General features: G+C 52.1%; 2 protein-coding genes across 2 annotated transcripts; both read left to right on the top strand.

Annotated features, from left to right (window-relative positions):
* Positions 1-2,289: 2,289 nt before the first annotated feature.
* On the top strand, positions 2,290-12,626 carry LOC103758388 (serine/threonine-protein kinase 35). The gene is made up of 2 exons (XM_029960330.1): positions 2,290-3,037; positions 9,085-12,626. The coding sequence occupies exon 1, from the start codon at positions 2,340-2,342 to the stop codon at positions 3,000-3,002; it is 663 nt and encodes a 220-aa protein (XP_029816190.1). The 5' UTR covers positions 2,290-2,339; the 3' UTR covers positions 3,003-3,037; positions 9,085-12,626.
* A 7,440-nt stretch (positions 12,627-20,066) lies between these two features.
* FNDC11 (fibronectin type III domain containing 11) lies at positions 20,067-23,721 on the top strand. Its single transcript, XM_018073877.2, has 2 exons — positions 20,067-20,196; positions 22,569-23,721. The coding sequence occupies exons 1-2, from the start codon at positions 20,107-20,109 to the stop codon at positions 23,652-23,654; spliced, it is 1,176 nt and encodes a 391-aa protein (XP_017929366.1). The 5' UTR covers positions 20,067-20,106; the 3' UTR covers positions 23,655-23,721.
* The last annotated feature ends 187 nt before the right edge of the window (positions 23,722-23,908 follow it).

Genomic DNA, 23,908 nt, shown 5'->3' with positions numbered 1-23,908 from the left:
GTTTTGAAAGCAGGAAGATGATTTAACAACTAAAACACTTTTAGATTATAGAAAGAAAATGAGGAAATATTACTTTTGGCTTAAGCCTCTCCTAGCAGCGCTCCACCCAAACTGAAGTGCCTGGTGCTTGCAGTTACTGGTGGGTCGCTGTCCTCCTCACACTTGCTGAGGTTCAGGGGCCAAGTTTTAAATCAGAGCCTTCGTTATGCTAAAAACAAACCTTGGCTTGTCAGAGGCAACAGGTCCTGGCTGCTGCTGAGCCAGTGTTTGAGCCACGTCCTGTGGGAAGGGGCTGTCGGCAGCACTGTGTAGATGCTCCCACCTGGCTGTGTGTGAGGGGAGTGAGGCTCTGCTGTGCTCCCTGTCATGGCTTGATTCCCAGCAGAGAAGAGCCAGACCCTCCTGCTCCCCAGGTTGGGGCTGTATGGATGCAGAGGGGAGCAGGAAAGCCAAACCCTGTGTCCTGCTGTGATGTCACTGGATTTAGCAAAGTGTGGTGGTGGCAGTGGTGTGAGCTGGAGCTGTCCTGGCTGTGCCAAGGGCTCTGCTCCCAGGACAAGCAGCCTCTGATGCAGTTTCCATGCTGTCATGCCAAAGGGTGGCTCACACCAGAGAAGCTGCTTTTCCTAGTCAGCATTTTGGTCTCCAGAGCCAAGCCTGTCCTGTGCTGCTCCCACTTGGCCCTTGGGCTTGCAAGCTGATCCCTCCTCCAGCCAAATGAGACCCCCAAAGTGCACCCAGTGCCTTGAGTATCTCCAGCCTGTTCTTCCATTCCCTAGATTTAACCTTCAGACCTAATCTCAGCAGAAGATTGCTGAGGGCAGAGAGGTGCAGCCAAATCCTTGTGTTGTGCAGCTTTCCATTTCCATAGCAGTAGCCATGGATACAGACTGTTTGTGCAAATAACCGATATTCCCACCCACACCGATCACTGACCAGTGCAGCCCAGAGCTGGGTGTCCCTGGTAGTCCTTGGCTTTACCTGCTGCTGGAAGTTTTTAGCTTTCCCAGATGCTCTCTAGGGCTTTGCTCAAACAAAACTCAACTTTGTCAAATGGGTGGAGTTACTTAACTGCTTTCAAAACACTGGAGTTTGGCTGTGGGATTTGTTAACAGTGGCAGAGGTGGGTGGTGTCCTCCAGCTTCTCCCTCCCTTATGGTGCTTGAGGGTAAAAAAAGCTAGTTTCTAGAGTAAAATGATGCTCTGGTGGTGTGTGCAGGCTCTGCCTGTCGCCTGGGTGCTCTATGGAAGAGACCTGAGGTCTGGCAGTGGGGTTTGCATCTTGGCACCAGCTAGTGGGGCGAGGTCTGCCAGTGCTCCCTGGGGCACCCTGGCATCCCCAGGGAGCACCAGTGGTAGACCTGGCCCCATTAGCTGATATGATTCTGCTGTGTTTTCCACTCATCTAATTTATGTGCAGAAGAGTCCTTTTCTTGGCAGGAGGTTTATGGAGTAAAACCTAGATTTAATGAATCGACCCTGAGATGCTCTGAGCTTGAAGAGCTCACTTTGATGTCTGGTGAAGGGAGAAGCTGCTTGGGGTATAATATTGAGTAGTAGCAACAGTAACAGTCACCAGCGTGGCTGAGATTACACTCAGCAGGCATGGTTTGCTGCTTGGACCTCCAGTTTCATCTCATTAAAGAGTTGTTGGCACTTAATGAAAGCTGGATGAAGTGGCAGAGCTCCCCCAGCACAAATGGAGCTAAACACACAAATTTGACCTGGGAACACCCCGTGGGCTGCAGGGCTTGGACACTGGTGTGACCACTCTTAGTGAGGTTGCACTGGCTCAGTTCAGGGCTGTCGGTTACTCCCCACGTGCAGTTCCAGTAAACTGTGCAGAGTGAGCCAGCCTTTGCCTCCTGCAGCAGAGCTCAGGTGGGAGAGGAGGTGTTCACACAGAACTGACTTTTTTTCCTCCTGTAGACTTGCTGCTAATTGTGCCTTTAGCCTCTGTCCCTTGGCTGTCAGCCTGGGGAGAATGGCCTGATGGTGGGACTGGAGCAGAGGTGTTCTCAGTGCCACTCGCTGCACTTTGCTGGGAAGAGGTCCCTTGAGCTGGCTCCCAGGCAGTGGCTTGGATAAATGGGGTGCTGGTGCGTGGTGCTCAACGGGATCCCAAGGCACTTGAAGCCACAGCAGTGCCACTGATAGTGCCCTGCAGTGTGACAGGTCCCGGTCACGTTCCTGTATCCACATAAACCAGACCCGTGCCTTATCCGCCCTGGGTTAGGATAGACTTTGTAATGTGCCTGAAAAACCCACTCTCTTATCCCTCTTGGTTAGGTGAGAGGATCCTGGGCTATGCAGAGGAGCCTTGCTACCTGTGGTTCGTCATGGAGTTCTGTGAAGGGGGAGACCTCAACCAGTACGTGCTCTCCCGAAGACCCGACCCGGCGACCAACAAGAGCTTCATGCTGCAGCTGACCAGCGCCATTGCCTTCCTGCACAAGAACCACATCGTCCACCGGGACCTGAAACCAGACAACATCCTGATAACAGAGAAGTCTGGCACCCCTGTGCTCAAGGTGGCCGACTTCGGGCTGAGCAAGGTCTGTGCTGGCCTGACTGCTCGGGGCAAGGAGGGTGGGCACGAGAACAAAAATGTGAATGTGAACAAGTACTGGCTGTCCTCGGCCTGTGGCTCTGATTTCTACATGGCGCCCGAGGTCTGGGAAGGACACTACACTGCCAAGGCTGACATCTTCGCCCTCGGCATCATCATCTGGGCCATGATTGAGAGGATCACTTTCATTGACGCCGAGACCAAGAAGGAGCTGCTGGGGACCTACATCAAGCAGGGGACCGAGATTGTGCCCGTTGGGGAAGCGCTGCTAGAAAACCCAAAGATGGAGCTGCACATCCCTCAGAAACGCAGGACTTCCATGTCTGAGGGGATCAAGCAGCTCTTGAAAGACATGTTGGCTGCTAACCCGCAGGATCGACCTGATGCCTTTGAGCTTGAAACCAGAATGGACCAGGTTACATGTGCTGCTTAAATTCAGGGCAGGGCACTGCTGTGCTTTGCAGCTGGGTAAGTGATTCACACTTTTGGTCTTAATCTGTCTGCTATACTGGCCCTATAGTGCACTTTGTAGTGACACAAAGGAGTCTTATGTTCCCGGAGCTATTTCTGTAGTGACTCATCAGAGCAGTGCTTCTGAGGTTGTTTTCACCTATTCTACTGCAAAAATAGCAAAAATAAAGTAGAGGTGGGAAATAGAATTAGCAGCTGTATGTCCTGCCACTGCCCGAAGGCCCAGTGGAGCTGGAAAGGCTGGGCAGGAGTCCTGCTCTTCACAGGCTCTTCACAGGTTCTGAGACAGGCTGGGGTGTGGCAGAGAGACCTGTGAGTACCTGGTATAATATATGGGGGCGTCTGTCTCCCCCAGGGGCAGGGAGGGAGCTGCCAGTTCTGCCTCTGCTATGTGGTGTAATTTCTGTGATCAGTGTTGGGAGCACCTCACTGTCTGGCACCATCCCCCTCCCCTGTGGCACTTGGACAGGGCACCTCGGGGCTCAGCTGGCTCTGTCAGCAGGCACCAAGTGGCACATCTGCCTCGGGACGGGACGAAGCTGTTTCCTTTCACCTACGAGGCACGTGGGTCTGTCTTGTGGCTCTGTTTCATTTCCCTGTTAAGGGCAGGACTTCCCTTTGGTGTGAACTGCAGTGGCTCAAACCCAGGAGATGCTTTGACCTCCAGCATCTGTGTTTGTAGACCTGTGTCTGCTCAGGAAGGAAGTTTACAAAACAGCAGTGCTCAGACTGAGCTCTGCTCTGTTCAAGATTCCCCTCCCTTCTCCCCCCAGCTAAATAGTCTCAAGCTCAGAGGTCCTGATCCTGAGACCTGGGTGGTCACACGTGGTCTGGAAGGATCCCCAGGGACGTGGGGTAACTGGCCCTGTCATTAACCAGTGACACAGAAGGACTGGGAGGTGTTGCCTACATGGCAAAGCTGTCTGTAAACAGGAGCTGTTACTAGGGATTTTCCCAGCCAAGCATTTCAATGGAACTGAGGAATTACAGATTACCAGGGGTGAGGCTGATCTCTTCCTACCCCAGGTCCTTTCTCAGGCTCATGCAGAGCTGCCTGCCTGTCAGTGATCACAGGAGACCTCTTGACAGCCTGCCTGTTAGGTGCTGGCATTGCAGCCTGGCCCCCCAGCACCTACCTCACCCCAAAACCACACAGAGCCAACTGGACTGGAGCAGACCATGGATACAAGAGGGCAAAGAGGGAGGAAATGGCTTCCCTGGCCAGCACTCACCAGCCCTCAGCTGATGGCTGTGTGCCTGATCTGCTCTGAGAGGGAGCCTCCAGCAACAGGTAGTGGGGAAGGTGGGGCTGTTTTGGCAGATTTTGTTAAAACCCCTCATTGCTGCCCACCTGAGTGTTCCTGAGCTTATGGAAAACAATGTGCTGCCTATCCCCCCCTCTACGTGTGCCCAGGTACACTCTGTGCTGTATGTAGAAAAATAAGGATATGGAAATGGAAAGACCCATTGGGTGGGTCTCGTTCTGTCACTGTTAGTTTGTCCAAACTTGTGCACGGACCATCCCCTTTGCACCATCCCACAGCACAAAATATTTAACACCCTTGAGGTCTCAAGTGGAGGTAACTGATTCAAGCACTGCTGCCTGGGGCTTGATACTGGTCCCAGTGCAAGTGTGGGGCTGGGGATTAGTGTGAGAGGAGTGAATCTGCAGAAATGTGAGCCCTTAAGAAGGGTGTGCTCCAGCCCCGGGGCAAGAGCAGACACTCACCCAACCTTGTGCCCTGGGGTGAGGCATGGGAGCCGGTCCGGGGTGGGAGCAGCTCTGCCGAGGGTCAGGCTGGGCTGTGCCATCTGGGCTTGCTCTGTGCTGACATGATGCTGCTGAGTTATGCAACCAGCCCCTGCCCTCCGGGGAAAATTCATCCTGCGCAGATCTGCGGAATAGTACATGAAGGGATAACAAACACCGAGGGGACAGTCCTACCCTGCGGCTGTTTGCTCAGTCCCAGCTGCCTCCTGCAACCACCCCCCCTCCATCCGTGAGGCTGCACCGATCGCTCCGTGGTGACACAGCTGCAACAGCCATGGATGCTCTTACATAACCCAACCTGGCACACGGAGCGTGGTCGCTTGGCCCACATAGAGCCCAGCACCAGCCATATGTTCCCTGCAAGCCCAGAGCGTTCCTCTGCCTCACTCGTGGGGCACCAGAGTATTTGGTGGGCTTTGCTATGGGGATTTTCTAATGCCTGGTGTAGTAGTGCATTCAAATCAACCTTCCTCTGGCTGCTGTTAAATGCTGTTAAATGCAAATCTTAAATTGGAAACCTGCTTGAGAAGCTTAAAATGGGATTTAGAGCAGGGCCTGAATTCTGCTCTCAGGTAATTTTAGTTGACCGAGAAACTCACGTAACCCCTTCCAACTTATTTGTGGCCACTGGCGTGTAGCTTGGTCATGCAGTGAGTTCTTCCCCAGGATAGTTCAGACCTGCTCAGCCTTGGTTCATGTCATAACCTGGAAAACTGTAACCCTCCCTGACCCAGGCAATCGGATTTTTGCTTATTCTTTGCTATGCCACTGACCTCTTCAGATTTCGCTTCGTGTCTCAGCAGCTTTGCCTTTAGTTCTGCCAGGGATGCTGCACGCACCTGCCAGCTCCACGCTCCACTGCTCTTCCAAAATGCAGATAGGAAATGTCAGTTCTCAGAGAGGAAAGTGTTTCTGGCTTGATTTGTGCTGGACGCTGGGGCTACTTGAGGTGGAGATGATTCCTTATCTCCTCGCCCTCCTCCCCAGCACTGCCGGTGGCCCTGGGGCAGTGCTTCCAGCAGAGGTGGGCAACGTTTTCCTGGGGAAAACAAAGGTATTCTCTTTCTCATTTGAATACTGTGCTTCCCCACCTTGGGCAGAAGTTTATAAACAGCCTGAGATCTTCTGCAGAAGTTTATTTAAAGCCAAGTTTATCTACAGATCTCTATAGCTGTTTCCAAAGCCTTTTGGGCAAAGAGGACAAAAGCCTTTCTGGTACAGTTAGGGAGTGGCTGGGTTGTGCTGGGTACCTGCTAATGTATGTCTTGATTGCTAGCCCAACACTGACTGCTATGCTTTTAAGAAACTTTATAGTTTTGATTCACACAGGACATCAAACTGCAATGGTTGTGATCAGTGTAGAAGGCAGCTTGTTTTGGCAGATTGTATTCCATGATATTTTCACTGTGGATGAAACAGTTGGTCTGATGTTGGGGTGGATGCTCAAGATGACTGGCAGGAATCTCTGCAGGCTGCTGCAGCATCTTGGGGGCTGCTGTCAGCAGGAGGGTGTCTGACAACTGAGGGCAGTCTGGTTCTCTCCAGCACTCCTCTGTCACTGGGTTTGGTCATTCCAGTTTCGGCTGAAAGTAGCTGTTTGCATTTGCATTGTTCTGCTCTTTGCATTTCCAACGTGCACCGGGAGGTGATGCTGAACAAGCTCATCTGCTCACCCTGCATGACGGTCTGTCTGGCCAGAGCTCCCTGGTGCTGTGCCCAGCCACTCCCAGCCCTCTGATAAACTGCTGCCCTATGGAATTTCGGAGCTGGAGGACAGAGAGGTACCGGGGTCACAGCAGCAGCTCTGATAGCTGTTGGTGATCAGGGGTGCTGCATCAAGTTACATCTTGTCTGTTAGTACCACTCAGCTCAAGTTTTACCCACTGGCCAGTCTAAGGACAGCAATTTCATTCCTGAAACAATGTTGGTTTTGACTTTGGACTGTTTCCAATGTGGTTTGTGGATCTTGGCAAGGACAAAAGCCATGGGACAGTAGAAGCAAAGTCGGTTCCTGTTCTCGGCCATAGCAGCAGGTGCAGCATCACAAGGCCACCCCAAAGTTTGGTGATACTCTTCTTGGCAGTATTGATTCTACCTGGGGTGAAATGAAGCCCTGCAGGTGAATTGGATCGTGTCACCTGTGGCCAGATGTATTAGTGTTTGTGTTTGTTCACTGTCAGCCCTGCTTTGCCTTCTAGGGGAGACTGCTGCAGTTGGATTTAAATTGCTCCCAAAGAATGCATCACAAATATAGGTACAGAGCGTGAGAAAGGGCTCAGGAGATAAATCAGACTCTCAGCCCCCTTCCCTGGTACTCTGTGTTCCCACACGGGGGCAGATATTGTGGTTAGCACGAGAAGGTGATGGGTTATCTCTCCCTCCCCTGCACTGAGTCCTCTCTGCCGTGCAGACCCCATTGCCAACTCCCCTCTCTGCGAGACCCACGCATTGGTGTCACCTTTGCATGCTGGGTGAGGACTCCATGGGCTGCTGGTTCACGTCCTGCTGATGCTGAATGAACATTCGAGCTGATTAAAACTATAAGTGGCATCAGAGGAGGGATTAAAAGCTCTTGAACAAGCTCCTGCAACAACGTGCGTCAGTGGGGTCTCAGAGCTGTGAACTCAGGGCTACTCAAGCAAGAGCCCTCCCTGAAAATGCTCCTACTCCAGGGAAGCACAAACAGAAACAGTGCCCTACTTGCTAATGAAGCTGCATAACAGGAGAAATCTTCCAGAAAAATCCTTGTGTGTTTGCCCCTGACCTGATGTCTGGGTGCCTCTCGCCTCCTCAAACAGAAGGGGTTTTTTTCTGATGGCAGCCTGCAAAAGTGGCATCTCTTGGTTGACCTCTCCTGAAAAGGAGTGGGCCCATGACCCTGCCTTCTGCTCTGAGCAGCCTGTCCCTTTAGAAATGGTTCCTCAGGCATGGATTTCTTTAATGAGATTTCCTAGGGCTAAGGGATTGGAGTAATTTGCTGGGCAGTGGCATTTTTTCTGCAGTAGGTCTCTCCTGCTGCTCTCTCGGTGTCTCTGCAGAGCCTGTGGTCCTATCCCTGGTGGGGGGGGACCTGCCCCTGATGAAGGGGGGAGCTAAATCCAGCCCCCAATTTTTTTCCATATAACTTGAGCTCGGAGGTCAAGTTTGAGGAAAAATTAAACTGATGTTAACTCCTGGAAAATTACCACCCCTGTGTAGCATGAGGGAGGGGTGACAAAGTGAGACTTTCATGGAACTGCCACCACTGCTTCCCAGCACAACTGCTACCCTTGGCTCTGCTGGTCCCTCCTCTGGAGTTTGGGGCATCCTGAAGGGTGTATTTCCAGTACAGAAGTGACATCATGTGCGTGTGTCCTGTTCCTTTGTTGGGTCCAGCTCTGCATGGGATGTCTGCAGGCAGTTTTCTGGGTTGCAAACGAATTGGATGGAAAATGCTGGTGGCTTATGTGTGGAGTTGAGGATTTCTGCATCCCTAAGCGGAGAGGATGGGTGGGTGCAGTGCCAGGGCTGTGGATGAATGAGTACAGCACCCCTGCTTCTACAAGGACCATGGGGGATGCTGAGTGTCAGGGCTTTGACCAGAACAGGGATTGGGGCAGCAAATACCTGCCTGCTCTTCCCTAAAATTCTTGGTGCTTAGCATCTCTGTGGGCTGAGCTGTGAACCCATCCTGCTCTGCTTCCAGTTGTACCAACCTGGATTTTAGCCACCCCTTGCAGAGCCACTTGAGATGCCCAAGCTGCTGCTGACACACCGGGTGAGCGGTGCAGGGCATCCCAGGATCACAGCTTGTTCCGCCTTTCCTGGTGCAGCACAGGGAGCCAGCGCTCACGGATGCATTACGTGGATGCTCAAGGCCAGGCTCTGCCATGGTAACACTTGTCCTTGTTCCAGCAGGGCTGTTGCTGCAGGGAGCCCTGTGGGATGGGGCGACACTCAGCCCCCAGTCAGCCCACCCCAGCTCAGCCCCTGCACTGGGGCAGCTGGATGTGTGCTGACCTTGAGAGTGTGCTCCATGCACTGCTGAGTCCCTCTGGGAAAGAACTGACTGTAAACTGAGCCCAGTTCCTATCTGGATCGATAGCAAAAGCACTGTGAGGTAGAGAGATGTGGCAGCACCTGTTTTGGACTAACTGGGGTCAGTGGGCAGGCAGTGGGAGTGGTGTCCTACACCCTTTCCATCCAGCAGTGACAATGAAGTTACAGTGTAGTAACTGGAACAAATCACTGACAAACCTGACCTGTCTTTCTCCTCTCTTGTTTTCTCTTACAGATTTATTTACCAGGGACCCATAATCTCCGTTATTTACATGCAACGAGGAAGTCAAAGATAAGGGAAGATGATAATACAGAAGATCTCTGGCAATGTGAAATCTTTGGGTGTTACTTTATTGTGTCGGGAAGGGGTGTTGTGGGGGTGTGGGAGGGGGATGCAGGGGCCTGTGGAAGAGCACAAGCTGGCAGCTGTCACACTGATGAGACCTTTAAACAACATCCAGAGAGTGGAGCTGCCCTTGCCCAGCCCTCCCCACATCCCCTGTGCTGCCATTTGACTCTGTAGATGTTTCTAGAGATGTGGTTCCATAAGGAGGTGGCCTGGCACTGAGGTGTGCTGCCAGGCACCAGCTCTGAGTCCAGCTGGGCACAATTTTGGGTTGAAAGCTATTGATTTAGCCTAGGGAAAATGGAAGCAAAGTGATAGCGAGGTTTGCACTGGGAGTGCAGTGCTTTAGGAAAAAATCTTGAATCACATGTTGCAAGCAGCTAAATAATAATAATTTCATAGCCAGGCAGCTCCTGAATAGGTGGGTGCTGCCCAGGCTGTGAGCAGTTGACATTAGGATAGAGTAGGATAAACAAGCTGGAAGGCCATTTGGCAAGGCATATCTGCTGCTGTGGTGGGCAGACCTCTGCTCTCCCTGAGCTGGATTTCACTATGATGTTTGGTACTCTCTGTACAGAGGTAACTGTGGAGCTGCTGAGTACATTTTCAGGTGGACATCACCTGCATACAAGAGAAACACAAAGCAGTCCATTGCTCTGATCCATTTAAAGCTGAGCTCTAGTTTTTAGGAACAATGCTGGGGAGAGGAGGAGGTTTGGCCTGAGTGGCTCATGGGCTGGATTCTTGCCTCTCATGGGAAAATTTTCCCTGCTAGCTAATGATCTCCAGGAAGCAAAAGGCAGTGCTGCTGTTCAGGGTGGGTTACAGTACAGTACAGCTCAGGTAAGGAGGTTGGAACCTCAGGCTGAGCAGTTAATACTCGATTTCCTTGCCTGTAGTTAAACTCCTATTCTGGGGCTGCCCCCATGTTGATGATCTTTAGACTTTGCTCACTGTAAATGCAATGTAAAGCACCACCTCTTCTCCACCCTGCAGCTTCTGAACCACCTAAAATGTTTCTCACCAGGTTAAATCACCCAGCAGTGATTTGGGGAGAGGGCTGACCTGACCCAGCAATGCTCCCAAGCTGCTGGGGTGCTCAGCCTGGAGCTGGCCATGGCCATGGGCAGGAGGGGATCCCCTTGAGCCCCCTGGCTGTGGGAACTGCTCCTTGCCTGTGTGCAGGCTGCAGCTTTCCTGTGTCATCACTGGAAGGTTCCTAACTGGCAGCACCTCTGTGTATCTCCTCAGCATACTTCGCTGACCTCATGGGAATGAATGGAAATGGAGGAAATTCAGGTGGGCTAAGGCAGGCAGAGCTAGAGCAGAGAAAGGAGGGAGGGGCTTCTTTCTTCTTTTACATCTATTCCAGGACACAAAGCTAAGGCTGTGGCTGCAGGAAGGCCAAGTCCCTCTTAGGAGGACCAGGAGGCTCCAGACCATCTGTCTGTGACTTGTGAAGGTTCAGACAGCACAGATTCAGCGCCAAGCCCTTGTTCTCACACTGCTTTTGTGTTTCTCCCTAGGGATGCTTCTGTAGGGTGCAGCCAGGTGAGACTCTCCTGCAGCTCTCTGTGTTGCACCCCTGAGGAGGTGGAGAGCGAACCCTGTAGCTCACAAGTGCAGTGTTAGTGCCCTGATCACTGGACCCATCCTTCCTCCACCTGGCAGAGCCTTTGCTCCTGACTGTTACAACTGTTCTAACCGAACCCTGGCCTGAACGGGTGCAATAAGAGGGTTTTGTCCTCCCAGCCCTGCTCACAGGGCTTTCCCTGCTGGAATGGCACCTCAGCAGGTGTCTCATTGCCGTTGAAGGGAGCTTCCTAGCAGCAGGAATACCAAACCTGAAAGGCGGGAGGTGAGGATGGAAGGCACTGAGTGGGGTTGCTCCCTGGGACCATTGCCTCCAGCCAGCTGCCAGCTTCCTGCTCCTCTCTGGGGACAGGAATGAGCCCGGCAGGCCCTGGGAGGGTCAGTCCTCTTGGTCCACTGCTGTTTCAGGCCATGTTCAAACCACACGTCTCCACCTCAGCTTTTGAATTGCAGATGTGTTTTTAAAGCAGCTTGATGTTAGTGAGCTAGACCGTAGTGCCTTACTTAGGATTTAGCAAACACTTCCCAGGAGGAGTCCTAGGGCTGCTAGCCTTTGGCCAACGTGGATGTTTCCCTGATTAGTTTGTCCTTTTAAGAGCATTTCTCCCTGATGATTTTGCTGCTGTTTGTGCTCAACTCCCCAGACTATACAGGAACTTGCCTTGTGTTTACAGTTCCCCACATCTCTCCTCCCAGTTACTTTGGTCCAGACCAGCACTCCCTCTAGAACAAGCTGGGAACAGGGAACAGCCAAACATGCATGTGCTGTGGGATAGAGGATGTTTAGGCTTCTCTTGCCAGGTGGGTCTATCTGACCTCACCTGCCTAAACTCCTGCAGGCTGAACTTCACCCTCTGCTGTGGATGTTCTTGGCATTAGGATGCGCCGCTGGGAAAACCTGAGCTTAAGAAAGCAACACCAAGCCTGCAGCCAGCCTGGGCCAGGCTGGCTCTGTCTTTTGTGGCTGCAGTGAAGCTGGGCATCCAGGTAGGGGGTACCTGGTCAGTGTGGGGGGAGCCAAGGCCCCTGTTGCAGAACCCTGTCGCCCTCTGGGCTCATGCGGCCCCAGCCGGTGCCCACGCCAGGGGAGTGATTGTATGAAACTGTTTACTTCTGACTTTGCTGTTTACAAGAGGGATGTGGGGTGGGTGGGGGGAACAAGCCAAGCCTCAGGAGGATTGGGAAACATGTTATCTGCACCAGCCTGCAGCAAGGCTGACACCACCGGCATCATGCAGGTGTCACGGGGATTTCCCGGCCAGCTTTGGTCCATGGGGAGAAAAGCAGAGGTGGCTCTAGCCTAGAGGGGTTAGACTAGCTTCCCCATATCCCCTTGCTGCCGTGTTTGAGGTTCAGCAGTGCTAGTGACAGATAAGAGTTACCCCTGTGGTCTTCCTTTACTCCTCAGGACCCAGCTCCTTCACATATCACAGGCTCCCGGAGCCTTTCTGGAGCAATAAGATGTAAAACGAGCATTACCATCGTCGTGGAAATCCTCCGTTGTGTGCGGTGTCTGTCTCCTCCGTGTGCAGTTCGAGTCTGGGTTTAAGCCTGCCAAGCATCATGGGACAGCTGCTTCAGGGCACAAACTGGGATTCGTTTCCCTGGGCTTTCTGCTGGTCAGGAGAACAGGGAAACCCGTTGCTGCTTTCCTTCCTCGCCACAGGCCTCTGCTGCCTGAGCCTCACACTAGAGCTGCGTGGGGCGAGGGGGCTCCTGTTCCCCTTTTTGGCGATGCTGACATGGGATGGGGGTGTGGTGCTCAGTGCTGTGCCGGCTCGGCCGTGCCGCAGGAGCAGGCTGTGGGCTTTACTCCACTCTTCACAGCCCTCCCCATCCCATCAGCCGGGGCAGCATTTGGAAAGCAGAGCCCCCGGTCCCTTGGCAGCAGGATGCAGCCAACGCTCCTGCCCCTGGCTCCCTCACCCAGGAGCTGTCACTGGCATGGGGAGAGCTGTGCCAGCAGCTCCTGTGCTCCTCTGCTGGTTACAGGCACATCCCACAGTGTGACCCTTCATGTCCAAAAGCGTTTCACACTCCAGGGTGTCTGAGGTGGTGGGTGCAGCTGGGAGGGAAGCACAGAGAGCTGCTCTCTTCCAGCTGTGACCTGCCACATTATTTCTCTGTAGCCTGCCTGTAGTGCTTTTAGCTTTGAGAGTGATGTCTAGGCCGCTGGAAGAGCTCATGGGCCACATAGGAGTGCTTGCTGATCCCCATCCTGTCACCTTTCCCCTTCCCAGCAGCTGCCCAGCCCACCATGGGCCTTCAGCTCATTCACCCAGCAAAGCGCAGCAGCTCTGCAGGGATGAGCAGCTTCACTGCCACACCACTGGGGTGCTGGCTGACCCCCAGGACAGGCACCCTGCCCCAGCCCTGCTGTGGACTCCTGGTCCCCACAGCCCCTGTGCTGAGCTAGCAAGAGCAGAAGGCTTAAACCCAGACTCCAAACTCAAGATAATATTAGTAAATGAATCTGTATTTTTCTTTTTTTTCTTTTTTTTTCTTTTTTTTTTTTTTTTTTTTTTTTTTTTTTTTTTTTTTTTTTTTTTTTTGCACAGAAGCTGGTAATCTAGGACCTATGTGTGAACAACTTTATATAAATATTTTTTGTACTTGGTTTACTCGGGTTTGGTATGAGATGTTCTATTTAAGTTCTTTGAACACTGTGGATCCCCTGATGTGTATGAATGGCAGAGGCTTTGTAAATTAAGGGACGTTTGTGTGAATAAAGCTATTTGATGGGGTTGAAAAGCCACACACAACTTGAAACATGAGCTCTGTGTGTTTGTCCTCTGCTGTGCTGGCAGCAGTGGGGTTGGAAGGGTGTCCCCTGGCAGCAGTGGACAGACCAAGGCCCTGAAGCAGCTCTGACTCTATCCCAAAGGGCAGGTCCAGCTAATCCTGGTCTGGGGTAGCTGGACTGACCCCAGGGCTTAGGGCACTAAACCAAGGCATGGTAGCCAGTGCCAACCAGAACGTGGCTCTCTGGCACGCGGCACTTGTGGCCCTTTATCCTCGCCCTGGATTAGGATTAGCCCCGTTCTTGTTGCAGACACCCAACTAGGCCACAGCGATTAATGGGACAGGGAACCTCTGCCTGCCTGAAAACACCTCCCCATCCTGCCCCTTCTTTCCCGTCTGGCCACTTCCCCAGCAGCCCCGTTTGGGAGCCAGAGAGGATAAGCAGCCCTTCGCCCAGTTGGCTTTCTGTTCTTGTCGTGGCTACAAACCCACCAAGGAAAATGCCCAGCAGAACTGCTGCTTTATTAGCCACACTTTCTCCCTTTGCACAGATACTCTGCCCCAAATCCCAGATGCACAGACCAAATCTGAGCTGGTCACATCAGCTGGGATCCCCCATAGCCCCATTTCCAGCCGGGACTCCCAGTGCCGCAATCGACATCCATGATGGGAAAAGCACCACAAGGCTGAGCTGCATCCTGCAGCTGTTTTCCTGTGGGTGATGTCCACAGGTGTTGAGCAGCTTGGGGCTACCCTGGGTGGGACACACGGTGTCCTGTGGGACACAGGATGTCCCGGCACGCGGGGCCACACGGCCCTGCTCGCCAGCCCTTGCGTAACGGCCCCGCAGCCTCGCGCGACCCGAGGCAGCGGCAGCGCCCGCGCTGGGACGTGCAGGGCAGCCCGTCTCCCCTGCCACCCCCCCTGTGGCAGCCCCAGCAGCCGGCCGCACGGCGCTGGCTGCCCCCCGCGCACTCGTCAGCATTGCTGCTCCGTATCGCCGACCGACAGGCACGAAAGGCGGATGTTCCAGCCCAGTGGGGCGCAGTGAGGCTGGTCAACCCCAGCTGGAGTGATGGCCCCGCTCACCAGCCGGCAAGGGGGGCCCAAGCCGTGTTTCCCCTGGGCCCCCCACCTTCCAGCTGGTTGCTCAAACATCTCCCCCCAGTCCTGCCAAGAGCATCCTGGCTGCAGGCAGAGAAGGGGCCAGGTTAGCTCCAGTCACACTGGCCCCTGGTGTGAACATGCTCCAACACTGTCCCTGTCCTGGCGTCAAATGCAGCTGCAGAGAGCGGCTGTGCTACACTGCTGTGCCCCACCAAATGCAGCCACCCCAAAAATCTCTGTCTCAAATGCTGCTGCACCTCCAAGACTTGTTTAAGCTACACCAGTGACGAGGATCATGTTGCCAATCTCCAGGTTCATGGCATCCCACACTTCTCTGTGAGCAGACACACATGTGAGCGCCATGGCCTCTGGCTCCCAGCTCATCCCTTGCAAATGGGGTGAAACTGAACCCCAGCAGGAGCTTGGGATGGAAGCCTGGGTCGCTTTGCACGTGTGCTGCCGTGCTGCAGGCGAGGAGTTGGTAAGGGCAGGTGACCACACTGCACAGCTGACAACCAAAAAGCGTCATTAGCGAGAGATGTTGGTGTCAGTCACCAGGAGAGATGTTTCACTCTGGATTTGCTCTCTGGAGACCTGCTATTTCGCATGCAAAGAGGTTTGCTGAACTCCACAAAGGTGCTTCAAGTACTTGACAGCTGACAGAAGTACCCTGGCAGCCACCGCCTGCCCTGTGCTCCTCAGGGACCAGGGGGGCACGTGCTGGTGCAGAACTGCACGTGGGAAAGGCCACAGCCAGGCAGCAGGGCCAGGGTGGGAAAGGCAACCACCATGGCCACGAGGCCAATCACAGTCCTGAGCACCAGCACCAATCTCACCCCAGAGGGATTTAACATCAAAGCAGAGGCAAGATGCTGCCGCCATGGCTTCACTCTCCCTCTCCCCTGCTTGCACACAGGAACATTTTTCAAGAGCCTCCTCTCCACAAAGACTGTGTTTTACAGCTGAAGCACTAAGTCATTCAGCACAAAACATAAGTCCATATTTCTTTTAAGATCTCTTGAGCTCCTCAAGCAGCAGCCACTTCAGCAGCCCTCGCTGGGCCAGAGTGACATCCGCTGCTGCCTGAGCTGGTGGGAGGAGAACAAGGTCCATTGTATTGGCACAGGACATTCATCCGCCTCATCCCTGCATTGATGAATTGCTCCACTTTACCCGTGTCAGGCTCCAGCACAGCAGAGGATGAACAGCTAAAGCTGCACTAAGCCCACACACTCCATTGAGCTGGGAGATGACTCAGATGCAGGTGGAGGTGACGGTGAACACAAGGGACGAAGCTGAGCGAGCAGGGGCTCTGCTCTCCCCATGGACCACCGCGCTGAGAGGCAGCAGCCTGGACCCTCCTCACCCTCTGTCCCCCTGTTTGGTGGCAGGACAGTCACAGTGGTCCTTAGTACAGGGACAGCCCAGCCTTGGTGCTCTGCCACACAGTGGACAAGGCCATGGATGGCACCAAGATGTCACTTATTAAATACCTTTTATCCCAATTCACACAGTATCCCAACAGCTCTCCAGCATCAGCTCAAGAGAGCCTGCATGAGGAGCAGTGCAGCCCCCAGTGTGTGCGGGATGGCCCTGGCTACCCCGTCCCTCCTCCTGCAGAGCCCCAGGTGGCCCTTGGGATGCCAGTCCTGCCAGGGGGATCCTGGGGATGGAGCAGGGGGAGCAGCATCGCCCAAACCACCTCCTGATTCCAACCAAGGCTTTGGAAAAGGTAATTTTTTCCTTTTATCTGCCTTGAATGCAGGGTGCCCACTCCACCTGCACCCCACCTGACTCTCCCCACAGCAGGGACCGCACGTGGCAGAGGCAGCAGCTTCACCCAGAGCCACTTCAGGTCAGTCTCAGTTCCATGAACAAAAGCTGCTTCTCCAGCTCGTTTCCTGACAGAGCTAATGGCCTGTGCCCCTCTGGGGACCCAGTACTTGCTGAGAGGCAGTAAGGGAAGGAATTAAAAACTTATTTCCTCTGCCAGAGATAAGATCTTTAAACAAGCTTCTCAGCCAAGAACTTTAATTTTTAAAATTTTTTTTACAGGTTTTGCAAGGGAATCTTATTCTCCAGAATTGCATCCGCCTCCAACCTCACTTAGAGCTGCCAAAGCCTGCACTTCCCCTGGGACCAGCCTGCAAGAGGCAGAGATGGATGGGATGACACGGGCATGATTTTACCCTTCTGTCCTGCTGCCGGAGCCGGGGGCTGTCAGGATTCCCAGAGGACGCCCCTGCTCTGGCCCTACACTGTGGCTCCACCAGCCCCCCTTGATCAGCCCCCCAGACCATAGCCATGGGTGCCACAGCCCCTGCCCCAGCACTGGGGCTGGATGAGGCCCCAGGGTGAGCACCCCTGTGAGCAGCAGAGCCTGGCACATCCCTCCAAGCTCCAACTCTGCTCCCTCCACACGGATCCAGCCCCACAGTCACTCCTGTTTAACCCAAGAAGGGCCAGTGCCTGTGGTCTTACAAAAGGTGCTCATGCCCCCTCTGTAAAGCCTTCTGGGAATCAGTGAGGGCACTAAACTGGCCATGCAGGGTCCACCTCCCCTTCTCACAAACCCAAGAAGGTCGTTGTCTCACCATAAGCCTCAATCCCTTTTTGTGACACAGACTTGTCCCAGTACTGGCCCTGTGTCTGAGGAACATGGATAAATGTTCCCCAGGTCACTGTAGTCTTCAATGGCAAGAAATAAAAGCCATGCTTGTGCCCTGGGGGTTTGCAGCCTCCCCTTCCTTGGAGCCTGTTGTGGGATCAAATGCTTTGGGCTGATTCATCCATGTGAGATGGAGAGCTAACAGACCATGGCTCTGGAGGAGCAGATTGTGTGGGTCTGGGCTCAGACCAGGGAAGATTTTTGCCCCAAAACAGCCTCCAAATCCCCAAATTTATTGGCCTGCTGTATCAAATGGCCACTCCAAACTCTGGCAGGTCCAGGCTTTGGGGCTCCCTCCTTGGGTGCCATTAGTGGGTGTAATGAGCTGGAGATAATTGCTGCCTCAGGGACACAATTAACTCCTTCTTGCCCTGGTCCAGCTGGGGCTTTTGCATCTCAGGAGAGCAATTCCTCCCCTCTCCCCCCCCTCCCCCGTTCCTTAGAAAACTTCCATCCCTCTTTCTTCTCAAAGTGAGCCTCTGAATCACAGTCTGACAAACACCACGAGTTCACTGATGTGTGGTGATGATTTAGATTTGGAATTTATCTGGAATGTATAATTTATTTCAGGTATCTGAGGCACCAGTGAAACTGGGAGCAAGCAGTGAGTAAATCAGTCATACCCTTGTGATGATGGGGATTGCAGCCTTTATATTGCTCTGAGAATCCTGCTCCCACAGAGCCAGGTGAGCATGATGAGGGATGGGTACTTTTTGGGGCTGCAGGGACACAGTCAGGGACCCTGGAGGAGGTGGTGATGGTGGAAGACTTTAAAGACAGTGCTGCTCTGAGGACACAACCTCGCTCAGAAAGGTCAGTGTTGAACAGCCCTTTGCCCTGGGACAGGGATCACTTTGAACCTGGTGCTGCTCAAACAGCTGCTCCAAACCTGGCATCCACCTTCATCCACCAGGAAGTAGCAGAAGAGGAACCAGGCACGGAGTTCACCCCCATCCCTGCCCCTGTTTTGCCTTTGCAGCAAATCACTGTTTCAGAAATGCAGATGTGAAATATGAAGACAGAAATTGCCAGCGACTTTTAATTTGGGTTCTGCCAATTTTTCTGTTCCAGCTATTGATTTTCCATAAAGATTAATCCCTGCTCCCAACCCGCTCTGACAGGCGCTATCTGGGTGTTTTGCTTACCCCAAGTGAGGAAATATATGTTTTATTAAGTGTCAGAGCTCGCTAATGAGAAGAGGGAAGAAAATCAATCGTCTGCTTATATCTTGATCTCAGACAGGACTAACAAGTTATTTTGATGCTGTGGACAGGACAGCCAGAGTGACAAACAGAGTGACAGCAGCTGTCAGCTCTGCCACAGAGGCAGCTCAGCTGATGAGAGGGAAGGCAAAAGGGTACGTGGTGTTCAATGCTTCAGACACATTTGTATGTGTGTTAATTCAAAGAGATTCATTGAATTGATCCCTGATGCAAAATGAAGGAAAACACTAAAATTTCAGCTGCAGACTCTAAGTGGGTTTATGAGGAGGCAAGGTTAGCTGGACCTCCACAGGTCTCTTCTCATACCCTCAGACCACCAAGGCTGAAGGAAAAGGACTCCTCCAGTTCCCAGGACACGCAATCTGAACAACAGGATCGAGATCCATGACATGAGCATGAACATTAATTTCCTGCAGAAATTTGGCATTATCACTGAATACTGATCTCCACTGCCCCCCTCCCCCAAGCAAGGCCATCAACCTGCTTTCAAACATATTTGGTATCTCTCTTGGCTGTTAGCAAATCACACCTGACAATTGTATAGTTAATCTCTTGGCAGCTGTGAAATGAAATGGTAAGCTCTGGTTGCCTTGAGAGGATGCACTGATTTCTTAAAATGACAGATCACCTCCTCCCTTGGTATTCAAGCAGGAGCTTAGGGCTGGCGTTATGGATCCTACCTATCATTCAATTAAAAAAGCTCAGGAGAGATGCACCAGCTAAGCACACCAGACAGCATTAAGGCTAAGCTCTGACCCAAAGATTTAATAGCAGGGAGTACAAGGGCACCTTCAGCCCAGGACGCCTGTCCAGTTTGCTGATGAACTCACCAGTTGTGGCATGGAGCTTGCCATCGTGAATCAGACAAGCCACTCTCTTCTCCACAGTAACACAGCTGACTGGGCGGCTGGGTCCCACAGGAAAACAGAGAAGGAAAATCACTTCATCCCCAGAAGGAAGTTTGCTGCACTTAATGGAGCAGTTTATATCCAATTTCATCATAACCCTTTAATAAGGATTATGTATTTAAGTTAACAAAACTTCTGACAGTGTGAAACAGTCTCAGTCTCGCTGTGGAGAGCAAAGTGTTGGTGTCTGGCCTCAGATGGACTCTGCAAGATTTGCCCTCAAAAAGCAAAAAAAGCCCTTACTCACAACACACCATAAAGCCCAGAAGGTCCTGTTCATACCCCAGAACCATTCCTGCTTTCTGAGACTTGGATTAGATATTAGGGAGAAATTCTTTCCTTTGAGGGTGGTGAGACCCTGGCACAGGTTGCCCAGAGAAGCTGTGGCTGCCCCATCCCTGGAAGTGTTCAAGGCCAGGTTGGACGGGGCTTGGAGCAACCTGGTCTAGTGGAAAGTGTCCCTGCTCATGGCAGAGGGTTGGAACGAGATGAGCTTTAAGGTCCCTTCCAACCCAAACCATTCTATGATTCTACAATTCCATGGTTCCATCGCCCTATGTTTCCAGCTTCCCTGGTTCCACGATGCCATTGTGATGCAGCAGTGGGCACAACTTGTGTCATCGTTTTTGGAGCCACAGCAGACACCTCCTGCTGAACAGGCAGAGCAGACATGCTCTCCTCACGAAGCCCGGTGTCCCCGGTGTCCCCGGTGCCCCCGGTGCCCCCGGTGTCCCCGAGCCAGCAGCCCGCGAAGGAGAAGGTACGAGGGACCAGAACGGGCGGCTGCGAAGGAGGTTACTGGGATTTACTGCCATCGCCGCCTGCGGCGGGGGCGTGGAACGGGGAGGAGCTTTAAGGTTCTTCCAACCCTAAACCATTCTGGGATCCTGTGAATTGCGGAGGGGGAACGTGTGGAGGACTTTTGAGGCTGTCTGGCCGCTCCAGCCGCACTCCCCGGGCTCCGGGGGGTCCCATATGGCAACCGGCGGCGCCTGCCGCGGGCTGCGGGGGGCAGGCCGGGCGCGGGTCATCCGGCGGCCGCACCCGTGGACCGGCGGCACCTGCACATCACCTCCGGGATGACAGGTGGGTCGGGCTCAGGGGGAAACCCCCCTGCGTGCCACTTCGACCCCTCTTGGGTGAACACAGAGCCCCTTCCTTGGGTGACAGCACCACCACTCCCCCCCCCTCCCGCCCCCAGGCTGCAAGCATAGCAATACTGCAGGGAATACAGCCAGCCATTCCTGGCAGGAAAAAAGAAAAATATGTATGTAAAAACAGCAAGGGAAAACAAGCACAATGACAGCTCGATCTGTGGGCAAACAAACTTCTCCGGAGAGCCAAATCCCTCCAAGAGTGGGGAATGTCACCTGGCACATGTGCTGGCACTGCTGCTCCCTACGGGATGCCAGGAGCTGGCACTGCCTTGGTTTAGGTGGAGGTTTTTTTGGGGAAAGAAAAGAAGCGAAAAGGAAATACAGCTTGTTTTGTGGTTTTTTTTAGATGACAGCTCTCTTGGAGAGAAATAGTTGCAAATGAGTGACTTAGTATATAAACCATGGTGCAGCTCGGGGCCAGACAGCTACAAGGTTTACAAACGCTTGGAATTTCTATGAGGAAATGTTATTAGCTCTGTTATGAATTTAGCGAAAATGAGGCTAAAGAAAATGTGTTTGTCAAGCAGGTGTCACCATCTAGCTTTTACAGAGCATGGAAGAATTAAGATCTCACATGTTAGATCTTACTTTCAAAATTCTGTATCAATTTCATTTTCAAATTAAGTGTGTTCAGCCTGTGAAAACCACTTCAGTGTCCAGCTGAGCTCTCATTACAGTATCACTGGCAACAGGGACACAGGCATTTATTTAGCTAATTGTTGTTTGTGGTACATAAACTGTGTGAGCCACAGGTACTTCAGCTAAAGCACAACAGAGAAACACCTTCCACCTTGGCTCAGAGGGCACCACCAGCCAGGGCACATCTTTGCCAATAAATGAAGTATAAAATCATCCCAGACTGTTTTGGGTTGGAAGGGACCTCAAAGATCATCTCATTCCAACCCCCCTGCCATGGGCAGGGACAACTTCCACTAGCCCAGGTTGCTCCAAGTCCCGTCCAACCTGGCCTTGGACACTTCCAGGGATGGGGCAGTCACAGCTTCTCTGGGCAACCTGTGCCAGGGCCTCCCCACCATCACAGGGAAGAATTTCTCCCTAATATCTAATCTAACCCTGCCTCCTGTCAGTGTGAAGCCATTCCCCTTGTCCTGTCACTCCAGGCCCTGGTAAACAGCTAAGATTAAGCCAGCAGATATAGTGCTACAAGAATCCCTGTGTAAACATCCTGACATCAAACTGTTTGCAGGTGCTTTACATGTGTTTCATTCTCTTACTGTACATTGTTCATAGACTGCGGGCATTCTACAGGAAAGCATCATGATCTGGGATAATGCAAAATAAAACCAAAGAAAGGGAAAGCAGTACATCACTGAAAACATAGTCAGGTTATGACTGCCAATCCGCTGTTGAAGGTGGAAGTGCGAGGAAAACGCTGTAATTCCCCTTGGAAGCTGTCATGAGGTGACAGTGTTGCTCTGCCTGCTGCGCACCACCTCGTGTGGGGGCAGAGGGTTAATTTAAATCACCAAGGTGATTATGTAGCTGTAGGAACTGGCTGAGAAGATGGGTCTCAAACCTCAACAGCCTGGCAGATTACAAAGAGAGAAAAATAGACATCTCCAGAGAGGCAGAAGAATGGAAAGAAATTGCTTACAGGAGTACAAAGGCAGCTAATTAGAATGAAACAGAAGATAATAAGATAGGGAGAAATTTTGGCAGAGTGTCTCAGAGAATAGTTCCTGTCAGTGAATATATTAAGGAGAGGTAGAACCTCTCAAAGGGAGGGATAGAAGGATGCCATGGTTGGAATACATATAAGTAGAAAATATAAAATATGAGAAACCACACAACTGTAAAGGAAAATTCCTCTGGAACTACATCTAGTCTAGCAGGTCTTTTCCATCTACATAAGCTAAGCTTTAATTAAGAGAGAAGAGTCACAGCCATGATTATACTCCCTCAGAGCTGCTTTTCTTTCGGTTCTTAATGTTATTATTGCTGCTTTCCTACACAGCACCCGAGCTTTGGAAGCATGGCTAAGGTTTTCAATGAGACTGAAACCCGTTCGGAGAGTACGGCGACCAGAGAAGGGCAAGACAATGCCACCGTGCAGCAGTACATGAGAAATAAAAACCTTGTTCTGGATTTCCTTCGCAATGAGCTGAACCCTCGCCTCCTCCGGTACCACTGGAACAGACTTAATCTTCTGAAGAAGTGTTACTTTTACTTGAAGATTGAGCCCAGACACCTGTGCGTGAGAGACCCGAACAACATGATGATTTGCGCTGACATCTTGCAAATCGCAAACCCCTGCCAACTCCAGAAGATTAAGAAGATAGGAAAAAACCAGACTGAAATCCAGCTGGCACTTTTAACTGGGCTGTTGGAACAGCTGGATCGAGGACGAAAGGAGCTGAGCCATTACGTAGAGACCTGTGACATGGCAACTTTCCTCTCCCAATGGGACTTGACTATAAAGAAAGTGCTCAAGCTCTCTGTGCTTTTCAGTAAACTCATTGCCTTGGAAGAGCCAAGAAAGCTCCATGTCAAGCACAGTTTGGTGTCACAGGTAATTCTTGGAGGTGCTGTACACCCTCACATTAGTCTTTCTCTATATACAAAGAAGCCACCGATTTTTGATCGGAGAGAGTCATTTGCATCCCAGAACTGGGCCCAGCTCAAGTGGATTAATGAAAATCAAGAGTCACACCTCGAACGATGGCAACTGGAGATTAAGTTAATGACAGACGACAGTCAGACAGAACCAGGATACAGTCGGATTCAGGAAGTCATCTCCAACCCATGCGTAATCCATCACCTGCAGCCTGGCAGATCATACGAGTTCAGAGTTAAAAGATCTGACACTCACACACTTGTTTACTCACAGTGGCACGACCGCCTTGTATTGCAGACAAAAACTGTCCCTGTTGAAGACACCAACGGCAGCACCAATGGCAGCACCAACAGCAGCACCAACGGCAGCACCAACGGCAACACCAATGGCAGCACCAACGGCAACACCAACAGCAGCACCACCAGCAGCACCAACGGCAGCTTCGGGTTTACAAGGCGGCTCACCAGAACATCTTCCTCATTGTAATGGTTTGGAAAAGATGAATAATCAAAATAAATTGTTTAAACATTTTGCACAAAATTGAACTCGTTCTGTTTTCAACAGCAATTTTACAAGCGCCTTCCCCAAATCCCTCCAGTCAAACAGTAACCCATTCCAAATTTCTCACACAAAAGAACATCCTTAGGAAGCATTTGGGGCTCGACGCTTGTATCCCACTGCCAGAACCAACAGGTGGGAGCAGCCAGAAGCAGAAAATCTTGCAGGACACCTCTGAGGCA

Source organism: Manacus vitellinus, unplaced genomic scaffold (assembly GCF_001715985.3).
Source record: "Manacus vitellinus isolate BGI_N305 unplaced genomic scaffold, ASM171598v3 scaffold_26_pilon, whole genome shotgun sequence".
Lineage (NCBI taxonomy): Eukaryota > Metazoa > Chordata > Aves > Passeriformes > Pipridae > Manacus > Manacus vitellinus.
Note: the sequence above shows the minus strand (reverse complement) of the source record. Positions and strands in the feature narration are given on the sequence as shown.

What these genes read in the sequence shown, in the direction of transcription:
- LOC103758388 (XM_029960330.1), top strand. Translation starts at nt 2,340, where the DNA reads ATGGAGTTCTGTGAAGGGGGAGACCTCAACCAGTACGTGCTCTCCCGA.
- FNDC11 (XM_018073877.2), top strand. Translation starts at nt 20,107, where the DNA reads ATGCTCTCCTCACGAAGCCCGGTGTCCCCGGTGTCCCCGGTGCCCCCG. An exon ending in AGCAGCCCGCGAAGGAGAAG is followed by an intron (nt 20,197 to 22,568) that starts GTACGAGGGACC and finishes TTTCCTACACAG; the next exon opens with CACCCGAGCTTTGGAAGCAT.